This window comes from Suillus fuscotomentosus (genome assembly GCF_016647785.1).
Source record: "Suillus fuscotomentosus strain FC203 chromosome Unknown F5891scaffold_34, whole genome shotgun sequence".
Lineage (NCBI taxonomy): Eukaryota > Fungi > Basidiomycota > Agaricomycetes > Boletales > Suillaceae > Suillus > Suillus fuscotomentosus.
Genome location: NW_024539546.1, coordinates 452,985 through 465,960, shown reverse-complemented (window position 1 = coordinate 465,960; position 12,976 = coordinate 452,985). Strand labels below are relative to the sequence as shown.

The 12,976-nt window shown below is 47.8% G+C and overlaps 8 protein-coding genes across 8 annotated transcripts; 4 read left to right on the top strand and 4 right to left on the bottom strand.

Moving 5' to 3' along the window:
- Window positions 1–23: 23 nt before the first annotated feature.
- On the top strand, window positions 24–1,642 carry F5891DRAFT_1040336 (uncharacterized protein). The gene is made up of 4 exons (XM_041362015.1): window positions 24–232; window positions 321–378; window positions 429–937; window positions 993–1,642. The coding sequence occupies exons 1-4, from the start codon at window positions 104–106 to the stop codon at window positions 1,545–1,547; spliced, it is 1,251 nt and encodes a 416-aa protein (XP_041224834.1). The 5' UTR covers window positions 24–103; the 3' UTR covers window positions 1,548–1,642.
- A 115-nt stretch (window positions 1,643–1,757) lies between these two features.
- F5891DRAFT_954240 (glycosyltransferase family 31 protein) lies at window positions 1,758–3,940 on the bottom strand (the record flags this gene model as incomplete). Its single annotated transcript, XM_041375243.1, has 5 exons — window positions 1,758–2,032; window positions 2,085–2,335; window positions 2,387–3,101; window positions 3,155–3,590; window positions 3,644–3,940. 5 exons carry the CDS (start codon window positions 3,938–3,940, stop codon window positions 1,758–1,760), a joined length of 1,974 nt encoding a protein of 657 aa, XP_041224833.1.
- A 431-nt stretch (window positions 3,941–4,371) lies between these two features.
- On the bottom strand, window positions 4,372–5,860 carry F5891DRAFT_1040332 (uncharacterized protein). Its single transcript, XM_041362014.1, has 6 exons — window positions 5,704–5,860; window positions 5,525–5,577; window positions 5,419–5,466; window positions 5,286–5,371; window positions 4,763–5,234; window positions 4,372–4,710 (listed from the first exon to the last, which is right to left on the bottom strand). Exons 1-6 carry the CDS (start codon window positions 5,769–5,771, stop codon window positions 4,442–4,444), a joined length of 996 nt encoding a protein of 331 aa, XP_041224832.1. The 5' UTR covers window positions 5,772–5,860; the 3' UTR covers window positions 4,372–4,441.
- F5891DRAFT_1040327 (SGS-domain-containing protein) lies at window positions 5,708–7,063 on the top strand. The gene is made up of 4 exons (XM_041362013.1): window positions 5,708–6,159; window positions 6,207–6,303; window positions 6,354–6,516; window positions 6,570–7,063. Exons 1-4 carry the CDS (start codon window positions 6,146–6,148, stop codon window positions 6,902–6,904), a joined length of 609 nt encoding a protein of 202 aa, XP_041224831.1. The 5' UTR covers window positions 5,708–6,145; the 3' UTR covers window positions 6,905–7,063.
- Window positions 7,064–7,209: 146 nt separating this feature from the next.
- F5891DRAFT_1040324 (dihydrofolate reductase-like domain-containing protein) lies at window positions 7,210–8,453 on the top strand (the record flags this gene model as incomplete). The annotated part of the gene is made up of 3 exons (XM_041362012.1): window positions 7,210–7,552; window positions 7,607–8,115; window positions 8,166–8,453. Coding segments are annotated over 2 exons (722 nt in total), but the record flags the coding sequence as incomplete, so codon positions are not given.
- Window positions 8,045–8,461, bottom strand: F5891DRAFT_422699 (ribosomal protein L36-domain-containing protein). The gene is made up of 2 exons (XM_041371774.1): window positions 8,166–8,461; window positions 8,045–8,115 (listed from the first exon to the last, which is right to left on the bottom strand). The coding sequence occupies exons 1-2, from the start codon at window positions 8,400–8,402 to the stop codon at window positions 8,104–8,106; spliced, it is 249 nt and encodes an 82-aa protein (XP_041224829.1). The 5' UTR covers window positions 8,403–8,461; the 3' UTR covers window positions 8,045–8,103.
- On the top strand, window positions 8,454–10,190 carry F5891DRAFT_1040322 (uncharacterized protein). Its single transcript, XM_041362011.1, has 5 exons — window positions 8,454–8,817; window positions 8,875–8,918; window positions 8,971–9,225; window positions 9,274–9,880; window positions 9,931–10,190. The coding sequence occupies exons 1-5, from the start codon at window positions 8,707–8,709 to the stop codon at window positions 10,102–10,104; spliced, it is 1,191 nt and encodes a 396-aa protein (XP_041224828.1). The 5' UTR covers window positions 8,454–8,706; the 3' UTR covers window positions 10,105–10,190.
- A 401-nt stretch (window positions 10,191–10,591) lies between these two features.
- F5891DRAFT_1040320 (Metallo-dependent phosphatase-like protein) lies at window positions 10,592–12,858 on the bottom strand. Its single transcript, XM_041362010.1, has 5 exons — window positions 11,787–12,858; window positions 11,310–11,735; window positions 11,230–11,257; window positions 11,084–11,176; window positions 10,592–11,031 (listed from the first exon to the last, which is right to left on the bottom strand). The coding sequence occupies exons 1-5, from the start codon at window positions 12,658–12,660 to the stop codon at window positions 11,010–11,012; spliced, it is 1,443 nt and encodes a 480-aa protein (XP_041224827.1). The 5' UTR covers window positions 12,661–12,858; the 3' UTR covers window positions 10,592–11,009.
- Window positions 12,859–12,976: the final 118 nt, after the last annotated feature.

Below are 12,976 nucleotides of genomic sequence, written 5' to 3'. Positions count from 1 at the left end.
AATATTTACTATCAACGTTTACACTTGGGCCCAGGCCTGTCAAAATGCAGACTTGTTCTAGCCACACAGCTACGCTTTTGACAACGACTACGACGACTACGACATGCTCATTATAGATGCAGAAGATTCAGTCAAGTTCAAGCAGGATTCTGTCGGAGGCAGCAACCCTTCGGTTGCATCATCATCTTTGCAGCAGCCTCCTCCAACATTCGAAGAAAGTGTTGCAGACCATGTTTTGCATTTACCTCAGAACGACGATTTGAATTTTGAGCAGGAAGGCGGTGCGGAACCGCCTGCCTTTGCCCCTTACGACTGCCCAGTTCTTTACTTCACGGTCTGGTGACATCATCTCTCATGATGCTCATCTTAACGATGATGGTACGTAGCCCTCCGATTTCTGATATCTTAACCGTTCTCAATTCTCTCAGGCGAAGCCCTATACCGTTTCTTACTCTCACAGGCCTCAACGCCACCCACCGTCATCTTGCGTTGCCAAGGGTCACATAACGAGACTCACACGCGGATGGTCCACTCGCATCACAATGGACACAGCAGGATGAAGACGGAGCAGTATACCGAAAGCATAACAGACTTCGACTTTTGCATAGACGTCGGACAGTATATTTTCGGAGAGCCAACCCACTGGTCATATGCCGATTCCACCCCTGCATACAGGGGGCGTATGTATCAAGAAGTGGGCATATCTGAGGAGAAACGGAAGGCACGGAAGTCGGAAAGAAAGGCAGCAAAGGCGTGGGACACTGAGCGCACTCGCAGGGGGTTCCCTCCGTGGATCGGTAGTGACTACGCATGGAGAGAGGACCAATCATATGCCACGCAAGCTAACGGTGTTCTCAGATCATCGTGGACATTACGCCAGTGGGCAGACGATTATTGTGCCAGCCGCAAGTACTTGAAAGAATTTAATTATAACAAGGTCAGTAGATATATCACCGACCTCATTCGCAATAGCTCTCATCCTCGATCCACAGATTGCTTATGGTTGGAATTTTGAGGCCATAAGGGTTGCTGCTATTTCCACCATCAATTCTACCCACTATCGAGGTGACTTATCCGTCCAGTTCGAAACATCCCAAAATGTTGTATCTGTCCGGTCACACAACCGCCTTTCCCGCGCTCTTTCAAACCGCTGGATCAAGTTTTTGCTCTTTCTTACCTTCATATACCCGTTTATATGGCTATTCAAACGTTTTCACTCACGCGGTGGTGGGCGTTGGGATGTCTGCGGCGGCGCATATGCGCTGAAGCGCGTTGAACAAACTGCAAAGCAATTTGCTCCCGATGTGCATGCGGAGAGCCCTTTCCGTGATGTGTTTGAGACCGTGGATGCCACCGCCCAAGGATCTTCCCTCGCTAACCCTCCGGGCCGACGGACGAAAGTCGTTGGCATGCGAGAAGGAGAGTGGTTTAGGCAATGGGAGGGAACCATCAGAAGAGCAGTGCAAAACAGGCTGCAGGACAGACAACCCTTGACAATGCCTGATGATCACCCTGCGCATCAAACATTGGCGTTGGATGGGTATTGAACACACTCGAGGAGTGAAAGGGAACCCCCAATGCACACTTATCACCATGTCCATCTTCTTGATAATATTGTATGCAATAAAATTTACGTTCAAGTGGTAAAGGTGTCAAGTAGTCTCCGAGCAGTGGTATATGATGGTCCCGGGCGTCCCCAAAAGATAAATACAAGCAAGGGGCCTGCTAAAACAGTCCACATATCACACATATAGCCATCACAACGCAGCACTTGCATTTATAGGCTTGAAAACCGAACTGTCCGTCCATACTGACGCCAAGCTCATGTTGAGCCTGCTCTCGTCCGCATCAAGACTCTCGAGTTCAGCTTCAGAAAAATTGACACCTTCCAAGAAAGCGAGCGCAGTCTCTAAGAACCACATGTGCTTTTTGATGAAGTGCACTACGACAGTTCCACCAACACGCTTGTTTTCGTATCGCGTGATACGTCCCTCACGGGTACGCCATGCTCTCTCCGGGCTCATAGACTTCCCTGCAGCGACTAACGTTTAACACACGCTTATTGAGGACAATTGATACCGCACCTTCCTGCAGCTCGGACATATTGCTGCCTTCGACTAGTGCCTCAACACTATGAGCCAAGTCCATTTCTTGTAAGGGCTGCTGATACCGGGTGCCGAATGCCGAAACACTTGAGTGTGACAAAGATAAAAGCGTCGAAGAAGTCACGACAGTCGTCCCGGTCGATGAATTACGGGACACTTTGTCGAGAAATGCTAAGACAGATTTCTTAACGCGAGAGACTTCAGAAGGAAACAGGAAGCCATGGGAATATCTATAAGAAGATGAGCACAAGAATGTTAAATGGGCGAGGGAGTTGACTCACACAGTCCCTGACCGGGGATGATCATATATCCAGCAATGGTCGCTTGACCAACGAATCTCCGCTGCACGTGGATGCAGTCCCATCCATTTGGCCGTCTGCTTGTCCTCCGCTCCTCTAGTAAGACTTTTGATGCTTGGATCTTTGGAAACCCAATCGACAAGACTCCAGCTCAAGCCATACAATTCACCAGCCATAAACTTCTCTTTAACAAGATAGCCCCAGTAAACCAATGGGTCATTCGCTGATCCGTCGCGCGGCATCTCCTGTTCAACCATTAATGATGTAGAGGTATTGGCAGGAACACTGGTCGGCGGTTCCATCTTTGATGCCTCTACTCTAAAGGATGCCGAGACTGGTGAAATGTAGGGCATGCCGTATGGCCTCTGCCCTGTAGCATACAGCTCTAGCCTCATACGTGCCTCGAGCTCGGCCAACATAACGAAAGCATCGTCATCGACTTTAGCCACATAATCGGGCCGCACCCAAGGGCTTGGATGACCCGAGGCACTGTCTTTCCAAGCGAAGTAGGGATCGTGGGGGGCAAGACGGGGGGCAGGGGTATATTGATTCGAGTAAGAGAACTCCGGTACAGGATGCGTGGTATTGAAGTAGATTGGCGGGACCCAAGCATTCGATGCTGCCCACGTGAAGTAGGCATGCGATTTGCCGGAATTCATGTTTTCTGAGCAGGGCAAGATTATCATATCGTTGTACACTATGTAAGAGCATGTGTCAGAGTAATGCAACGGACATATGATATACACTTACTTTCCATCTCTGATTGAATACGTCTTTCCCATCCTTTGCGGGGCTGTCCGAGAACAAAACGCACCACAGTTCTCGAGGTGCCCATTCCGCCATCTCCTTCTCCTGCGCCATTACGACTACGAGGATGTGCTGCCCACGTTGTTCTAATCAACATTCTACGCTCTAATGACGAATCCATCGAGAAGACGGCTAAGAACAGTCCTGCGGGGGGCAGTGAATCAAGATCATCCGGTGGAAACGATGGTGGCATCACTTTGGGAAGGGAGTTGATGTAAGGATATGGCAATGTGTCACGATAATGCGGAGGAACAGAAGTTGTTGGCGGGATGGTGCAATATGCCCTCCAAGGTAGGGCTTCCTTGTCAGGGTTCAGGACATAGAGCAAAATTAATGTGAGAGAAATAGCGAACACGGTGAACACTAGGAGCGCAAGTATCTTATCGAATTGTCAGACATGGAACGAAGTGCAGATGCAAAAGAAAAACATACAATGGTTAGCGGTTGACGAGGGAATAGCGGGTGTCTAACAATACGTCTCAAAATACCCTTGAAGGTTCTCCACCTTCTTCCATCTCGTTTACGCCTCCTTGGAGAACTTGAACCTAGATTACGCCAAATCCAGCGGCTCTCTCCCGTAGAAGTGTATCTTGCGAGGCCGAGTAGAGGTGAGTTGGACTCGGTTTCTGATGAAGATGCAGAATGGAGAGAAAATGGTAGAGGGGAAGAAGCGCGAGACGGCGTGGGTGTTGTAGATGACGAAGAATCCGAAGACGACCTTTCAGGCATTACATCAGGGTATCCAGTGTCCATGAAGGGATAGCGCTCGGATAAGGGAGGGTTAGACGAACGACTCTCCCTATAGTCAATTCCCAAGAGAATGTCGCGGTGCTCTTCATTGGTTGGTGCTCGAAATAACTGGGAAGAGTCAGAGAAATCCACAATGCCCGGCATGGCATTGAAAAAGAGCGTGTAAGCCAAGCCTCAGGAAATGACGACCTGCGAAATTAACAAAGTGTGACTGTGATAACACGATGGCTAGAATTCCCTGTCGAATGCTAGCGTTGTGTTACTTCCCGCGTTGGTTTTTTCTTGGTATGAAATGATAGTAAAGTTAAAAGTAAACAGTCCTGAGTCGGCTATGATACTAATAGGTGTGGAGGAACACTGCCACTCCAGCTGCGATCAAACTTTGCGTGCGAACTAATTGGCTGAAATACAAGAGACGCCATTGGTCGCCAAGTAAAGATCATTGAGAATATCATCCAGTATGTATACAAATCGAATGTGTCATGAAGCATAAACTTTCTTCCAGCTGGACCGTGATTTCATTGCATCCCAAAATGCTGCTAGCTTGCTCCTCGCGACTGCTTTCTCTTCCGTGAATGGGCTAAAAGCTGAAGGTAAGAAGTCCTCGGGAAAGACAAATCCATTTCCAATATGTTTTTCCACCCTTTTTATAGCAACATCTCCATTATCAGAAGGACTTCCACCAGCCAGTCTGACAAGGTGAGAGAGCCAAGCGCTTAAGTGAATATCTGCGATAGAGACTTGATCGCCTATATTCACGTTATGTTATCATGAGCCAAGAAAAGTAGCTTCTTGACGAACCTAACGCGTAGGGCCCAATGAACTCCTCGTTCACTCGAGTGAGGACACCTGGAATTGTGATTTCCCACGTATTCCTGGAGCGTGATAAGTATCCGTCAATATCATTCCCGCTAAACACGCTCAGTGCCGTGTCCACCTCCGCTTGTTTCTCTCGCCAGAATGCCTTGGTCTTTTCAGACATCCGTATCGTTTCATGTTCACATTCGGTGAGATATTCCACGATTGCCGCTCGTCTAGATTCAAGAATAGGGACCAGAGACTTTCCAAGTTCTTGAAGTGAGGCTTGATCGCGGGCATTCAAGTACTGCAAATGATCGGGAGAGACCTCATCAGCCTGAATATAATCAATAATCTTGCTGGATGCAGTGGCGAATGCAACCGTCGCAGGGGACAACGATGGGGCTGGAGCGCTCGATGTAGTGTGCGTGTGAGATGATGCGGACCGAGATTTGTCCAGGAACTCGATCAGTGCCTACTCTTTCCGTTAGCAGAAAGGAAATTGGAAAAACGAAGGCCAGCTGACTTTCGTATCAGAGATGGCTTTGAAGCGGCTTGCAACATCAGATGCGAGAGAGCCGCGGAGGGGTGCAACAAGAGTTGGCACCATTGCTGAGGGGTGGTCAATGATCTGTAAAACAGAAAGTGCCCAATCCCACCTTTGGGGCTCAACCTGAGGAAGGTTGGGGAAAATTCTTCTCCTTTGTCTGATGGCAAGCATACGTTGGCCAATGCTCAAGCCACTTCGATGCACTTAAAACGTACTAATGTCCACAACCCTGAGATCAACTTCATCCTCTCCGTATCCTTTCTCGTTCCTGCGGATAAATCGCAGATCAATAGCAGGATACGTTATTTCGCGATGACCTCACAGTGCAAGAAGTACTAGTAATATATTGAAGTAAGAACACAACGACACTGATTATGAATGAAAAGACCGATACTTACCCGCAGAAGACCACACAGATTGTGGGTTGTAGTACAATACGGCCTTAGGTATTGCGGACGACATGGTCGTCGTAGGCTGTTGCCTGACAGCAGTCAGGGAAATGACGTCTGGACCCCACCTGTTTGTCCTTCTTTTGATTTCCAGTTAGGGTCTGCACGCATCGTGTGCACGAAACATTCATCGTCGATGCATCATCTGTTTGACCGCAGAAGTGCTATCCACATGGATGACTCCATATATTTTTCTAGGATCTTCGAAACATCATTGCAAGTCGATCGACGCACAGTTCAGATTCTTGAATTGTCAAGTCTCACTCTTTTGTGAATCTTTTCCCTCATGACAGTTCACGTGACCCTTTTGTACTGGAAAGTTCTGCATTCATTGAGTCGCGTAACTTCATCACTTTAGGCATCATTTCTTGCGTCTTCGCTCCAACCATGGCATCCTTAAGGTCAGACCAACATCACTAGCGCTTCACATTCGTCTAATGCCATAAAGACACGAATTCTATGAGACAGACGAAAAACTGACGATCTCCATCTTTGACCGAGGGGCTGATCCTGCACAGGTATCCCTTACGTTTGAGCCAAACAAGGTGAGCAACCTCACTGATTCTGGGAGACACAGTCCTCAAAGAAGTTATAGGTCAACTACGCAAATGGCGAGAAGACGCTATCCTTAGAGCCGTTGAAAGGACGGATTGATCCAGAGAGGTGCGATTTCACGGTCGGTAAAGTCAAGGTCGAAATTCGCCTTGTGAAAATGACTCAAGGCCGCTGGGGAGGTATCACTGGTGACGCTCCCGATCGTTCGTGTCTTCCATATAGCCCAGATTTTTCAATGCGTACTAATTCTCACTAGCTCTCCAGACTGCCCCTATTGGACCAACTACTTCTCCGGCAGTGGCTGAGGCAAGGGCTAAGCCCAAGAAGAACTGGGAGGAACTTACCACCAAAATTCTCTCATCTGAAAAGGAGGCGACTACAGATGAGGACCCCAACGTTGGCGGTGACAGTACGGTCAACTCCTTCTTCCAAAAGATCTTCGGAGATGCAGATGATAACGCCAAACGCGCAATGATGAAAAGCTTCCAGGAGAGTGGAGGAACTACCCTTAGCACAAACTGGGAGGAAGTGAGCAAGGGTACCGTCGAAGTGAAGCCTCCGACAGGTAGTGAGTGGAAGAAGTGGAATTGAACTTGATCATTGGCTTGTATTGTCAGTTACTCCGCATGTTATCGACGCTTTCAAAGTGGATCAATATTGTCTCGCATCGAAAGTATCAGGGTCTTGTTAGTATGTCATTTAAAAACGCATATCTCTATCCTGTCAGAAGGAGTTTAATGTGGCCTATGGGAGGTTACAACATTCAGAGTTGGATTGGATAGTGAGGCCATGAGACCTCCCACTGCTACTTGTGCATGAATAAAACCCTGATGGCATATAGCCTGAGAGGAATCATGAAACAAGCGAAAATTGAAGTTGATTGAAAGAGTTGCCGCGTATGATATTTGGTTGTGACATAGGAATATTGGCAGAACCTTTACTAGTAATTGCTTACAACGGTACTGGCCAGGGTTCGTTGTCTTCCCTACTACAGACCATGTCACGTCTTACGATCATCGTTGCTGCCACGAAATCAAATGGTATCGGCCAACATGGTGGACTTCCATGGCGGCTGTCGAAAGAGATGGCCTATTTTGCTCGGGTCACGTCCACCGCGCCTGAAGGACGGAAGAACGCGGTCATCATGGGGCGGAAGACATGGGAGAGCATACCAGCCAATTTCAGGCCTCTCTCTAAACGTCTCAATGTAGTCATCAGTCACAACGAGGACTACGAACTGTACGACTTTCTCTCTATCTTTTTTCGACATCTTATGGATAGAGCGACAACCAGGACATCCTCCAACCCGTCAACTCCAGTTCACCTTTGCTCGAACTTGACTCTGGCAGTTGAGTTGGCATCTCAGGCCGACATACACCGCCGATTTATTATCGGTGGAGTATCCTTGATCTCAGAGACACTAAACCCTATATCTTCGAGTCCGACGCCTTGCATCACTGACCGTGTCCTCTTAACACGGATCCTTGCACCTGATTTTCCTCAATGTGACGTTTTTATACCAGACTTCTTGGGAGCAAGCGAGGAGGGGGAAACGGAATGGAAGCAGGCAACTCATGATGAACTCGTGCAATGGACGGGATTCGATGTGCCAGCAGGGGTCCAGGAGGAAAAGGGAGTTAGCTACGAGTTCCAGATGTGGCTTCGTCAATAACATTGGTGGTAGAATATTTCGAAAGCTGTGCATTATATCGACAAAAACGATCCCTCTTCCCCTACATGCGCTCTACCAACATGGTTTTGGCGTGTCAAAAACGCAGTCTCGACAATGATTATCCTTGACGCTATACGACAGTCAATCAGGGTCGGGACGAGGATAGGATCAATTACACACCTGCTTGTGTTTCGGGTTTTTCGAACACACGACATACACTCTGCCTTTTCGCTTCACAACGCTGCACCCGTCACACATAACCTTCACAGATGACCTCACTTTCATTCCACGCGCCGTGGACGGTATTGCATTCGTAGGTGATGAAATTGCAGGTGTGAATTTGTGTATGTGAGGAAGAGTAGGGATGCGCAAACGCGCTAGCAATGGCCTGCTTGAGGCTAGCAAAGCTCTCAACATAGTGAAACACAGGCCAGAAACAAGTTAAGAAAGTTTCGTGAGGAACGAACGTGTGGTCACGTGCTAGATATTTTACTTCCTTCTCTCAGTTAGCCTACTTACCAGCGTGTTGTGCAGGCTTTGCAGTTACGGCTCGGCGTCAAATTCGCAAACGTGGATATCGCTGACTTATAAGCACTTTCAAGTTCTATTCGCGAGATGGAGCATTGAGAACGTCCCATTATTCGGGACATTTATCTCCTCGCTTTTTTGAAAAGTTCCTGAATCTCTGTACTCCTACCCTATCTAAGGCTACCTTATCATCATGGCGTGCGAGAGAGAGAGCCCTGTTACGCCACGTCTAGGTGGAAAGACTGCGCTGGTAACATTCGTTGCAATGATTTTTGCTTTTGTTGGAGAGACCCAACTCACACAGGTGATTAGCTTCAGTTCAGCTACTTCAGATTGATCGATTACTGACTTATCGAATTAGTATGTTCAAACAACATTGGGTTATCAACACTCATTCTTCCTATTGTGAGTAGACAAATGACCCCGCGGTATGCCGATGCGAACTCAGAGTTCGCAGTTATGTCGTGCATTCATCATTTGCGCTCTCCTTTCCATTGCACCTAGGCTATCTTCTCCTGACAACCCACCGTTCTCCTCGTACTATGATGTCTGGCTTGTCTAGCATTATCACCGCTCAGTTGACATTACGAGATCCAAGAATCGTTCACTCTTCGCGATTTCCTCTGTCACGATTTCTGGTCGTAATTCTAGTCATGACCGCCATCTACAGTATACCTGCTCTATTGTGGTTTATTGCTGTCGTATATGCTCCGTATGTCGCTAATTGCTTTTCACACTTCTGATCTTAAGTATCCTGCAGCGTCACTGATGTCACGGCCATCTGGAATGCTAATGCCTTCTTCGCTTATGTCTTCAGTGTCAAGTTGCTGAACCTGAAATGGAGTCTTATTCGAATGTGTGCAGTTTGCCTCGCCACTGTCGGAGTGCTCACCATCGTATATGGCGACAGCACACCGTCAAGTACAACTGCACCTGTGGTTCGCCGTACGACTGTCGCCCAAACTTCCGCTCCTTTATTTGGAGACATTTTAACTCTGGTTGCATCCGTGATATACGGTCTGTATCAAGTCCTTTACAAGAAGTATGCAGCACTGCCATCAGACCTAGAGCCAGCTGCAGAGCCTACACAATATTCCCATATCCCAGCATCAGCGGCTGGCGACGAGGAGACAGTATCTTTACCACTCCTCGCCAGTAATCAAGTCACACATGCTCTTCCATTTGGCCTTCATCCCAATTTTCTCACCGCATCTATGGGCGTGTGCACTTTGTTCGTGCTTTGGGTACCCTTGACTGCGTTACATTATTACGGCATTGAAGAGTTTGCGCTTCCATCCAACATGGTGACCTTCGTTGCAATTGCAGGAATCTGTATAACAGGTGTTATATTTAATGCAAGCTTCATGGTGTGTATGATAAATGCACAACACGCTCCCTGTCTAATCAACACTTTTAGATTTTGTTGGGAGTCTGGGGCCCGATTGTTACTTCCGTTGGGAGTCTACTTACAATCGTCCTCACACTCATCTCGGATCTAATGTTAGGCTCTGTCGGGTTGACTGCCTGGGGGCTATTGGGAGCAGGCATGATTGTAGGGGCTTTCGCGGTGCTGGCTTATGATATGTTCTAGAGCTGAAGGTAGATTGTAAGCACACTGGCTGGCTTGCTAGAGTTCCCATAATTTACATAAATGCTGTCTACAGTATTGAAACATGAGCTTTCAGTATTAGTGCCTTGCATAACAGTTGAGCAGCCGACAGTCTTGACTAAGTTGGTTGATACTCAGCAATCTTAGAGTCGTGCCTTTGCATCATTCGGGGAACACTGTTTGCAAGTCACAGTGCTTAAGAAGCATCCTCTCCAGCTGAATGCTCTTTGTGAAGGGTCCCTTTCCCTTTCATCATCATTCACTTGGATATGTCCCACTGGTCCCAGTCACACTCAATGATTGGATCTGAAATGTTCATCCATGTCAGCTATCTGACCCTTCAAACTGGCCAAATAGGAAGCACATTTTCAAAGAGAACACGTGTACCTTAGTATTCCATGGAAGGACATATACAACCTGCCAGCACATCATACTAGTAAGTGGTGAGATGAAACATGATGACTCCTGATCAGCTGAGAACTGCAGCCAGCATTTTCAGCTGCAATGTCATTATATAGCACACACACAAAGAAATATGCGACGTCTTAAATAGGCCCAAAAGGAGAAAGCTGAAGAGCGAGATAATGTGAAACGGAAGAAAGGGTAGGAGAGATAGGAGGGCAAGGGGTAGAGATGCGAAGTACGACAGGAAGGAGTGTGTTCACATGAGGCAAATCGCTCGGATATCAAAATGAACAGATCAGGACTAGACGGAATGATGTAGAGGTAGGGGTAGTGTGATGTTTGTAGTGAGAGGGTGGCATGGGCATCTCAACGAGTGTCTGCGCCTCAATACATAGTGACACCGAAGATATACAGTGTTCATTAACAGGTTACCCACACCCTTGACCCTGTGACACTGGTGTTCTACGCATGGCATGTCATGATCACGTTGCAGTCGCCATTAGACTAGGCACGCGTGGAGGTCAATACGCGATATTGAATGAGTGAGATAACCCACCTCTTCCGTTTAGCCTTCGTCATCTCTTTCCGGAGCGCCGGCCCGTCCAGAGGTTTGAGGAGCTCGAAAGCGCACAGAAGGTCCTCTGAGACACTGAAACAATACAAATCAATTGGAACCCCCAGATGCCGACAAATGGATATTACCTCATACAAGCACCGTAATTGTCGAATTCTAGAACCTCATTTCAGCCCTGGACGAACAGAAAGATAAGAGTTATGCTAACCTCCACAATAATTCGGAGCACTGAAAACCGTGACAAGTGTCCGATCATTCCAGAACTCATACCCGTCCTCAACGACCATATGAGCCCTGCATATCAGGTCCATGTCATACCGTACTAGGAAGTCATTGATGATCCCTTTCCCAAAACAGTAGCTCACCCCCCTCTCGTTATCCTCCCAATCCAATGCTGTATCAGAAGGATCGGACCATAGCAAATCGTTTAGCAGCCCATAGTCCGGCACGTCAGTCGGTCTTTGTATCCGTTTGATATCTTCCATGGAGTGGAGCGAAGGTGATAGCCCGCCGTGTACGCAAAATATCTTGGAGGCGACGATAGCTGCAATGGGCAGGCAATTGAAGACGTCTATGAATGTTTTCCATGTCTTTATGTTACATCGTCTTTTGCACTCGTCATAGAAGCCGTACACTGGAAAATGTCAGAATACCATCACATGACAGAAGGCGCCAAGCAACTGACCTCTTGTGACATTCGCACATTCATGATTGCCACGCAAGAGGAAGAAGTTCTCTGGGTACTTTATCTTGTAGCACAGGAGCAGTAAGATTGTCTCCAAACTCTGTTTCCCGCGATCGACATAGTCACCCAGAAATAGGTAGTTGGCGGCTGGAGGGAAACCGCACATCTCGAAAAGGCGGATGAGATCTGAATATTGCCCATGCACGTCGCCGACGATCTTTACTGGTGGTGACAACTCGATGAGGGTTGGTTGGCTGAGGAATACCTCGCGCGCCGCTTGGCAAATAGCAGCAATCTCCGTGTTTTTCAGACACAGAGATTTGCTGACTTTACCAGTATATCCCACGTCAAGAAGGCGTTGGATCATACTGTCGATGTCGAGCTGTCCAACCTTTCCTCCCGCAGAGTCACTCAAGGGAAAGCTACTAGCCGCTGAACCCGGCGTGAAGGATGACGACGGCATAGAAGTTGAGAGGATTGTCTGGGTAAGTGGAATGTCGAGTGGAGCGGGAGAAGGTTTCGTTGATAAAGTGGAGGGTTGTGGCGTCGAAGTTGGCGCGAGTAGGGAGGGAGTAGAAAGGTTGCTCGGGGAAGAACTGAGGATAGCCGGTGAACCACCTGGTGAGCCTGGTGGTTTTGAGGTGCTTCCATTGGACTCTCCGGAACTAGGTACATTAAGCGAAGGTGCACTATTTCGAACTGCATCATACTCGTGGGCAACACTTTGGGAGTGGTTGGGATGACTCCCTGTTGCGCGAGACAAACTGCCATGAAGAATTTGACCATTCAATTCTTCTATAGAATCGTCGTGCACATGGTCCACGTCCTTCTCCTTTCCTCCCTTCTTTGTCTTTTTAGATTGCTGTTGGCCCATTGGTGGTGAAACCTGTGATTCGCGCGAGGGCGAGCCTCGCTGTGATGCTGAAGACCGAGAGCGCGACCTTGAAGTTAACTTGGAAGTTAAGACAGAAAGAAGTGTTGGAGCCAGCTTGTAAAGTCGAAGAAGACAGGAACTAAGTTGAGCCGAATCCTCTCCAACGAGGACCAGTCGATCGTTCTAGCGGCAACTTGCACTGCTGTCCTTATTTGTTCCATTGTTTACTTCCTGTCTCGTTAATCAAGCGCTCGAAGGACATACTTAGTACTTTAGTCCTTAGTTTTGATTCAGAACGACTTTCCTATGCTTTGCC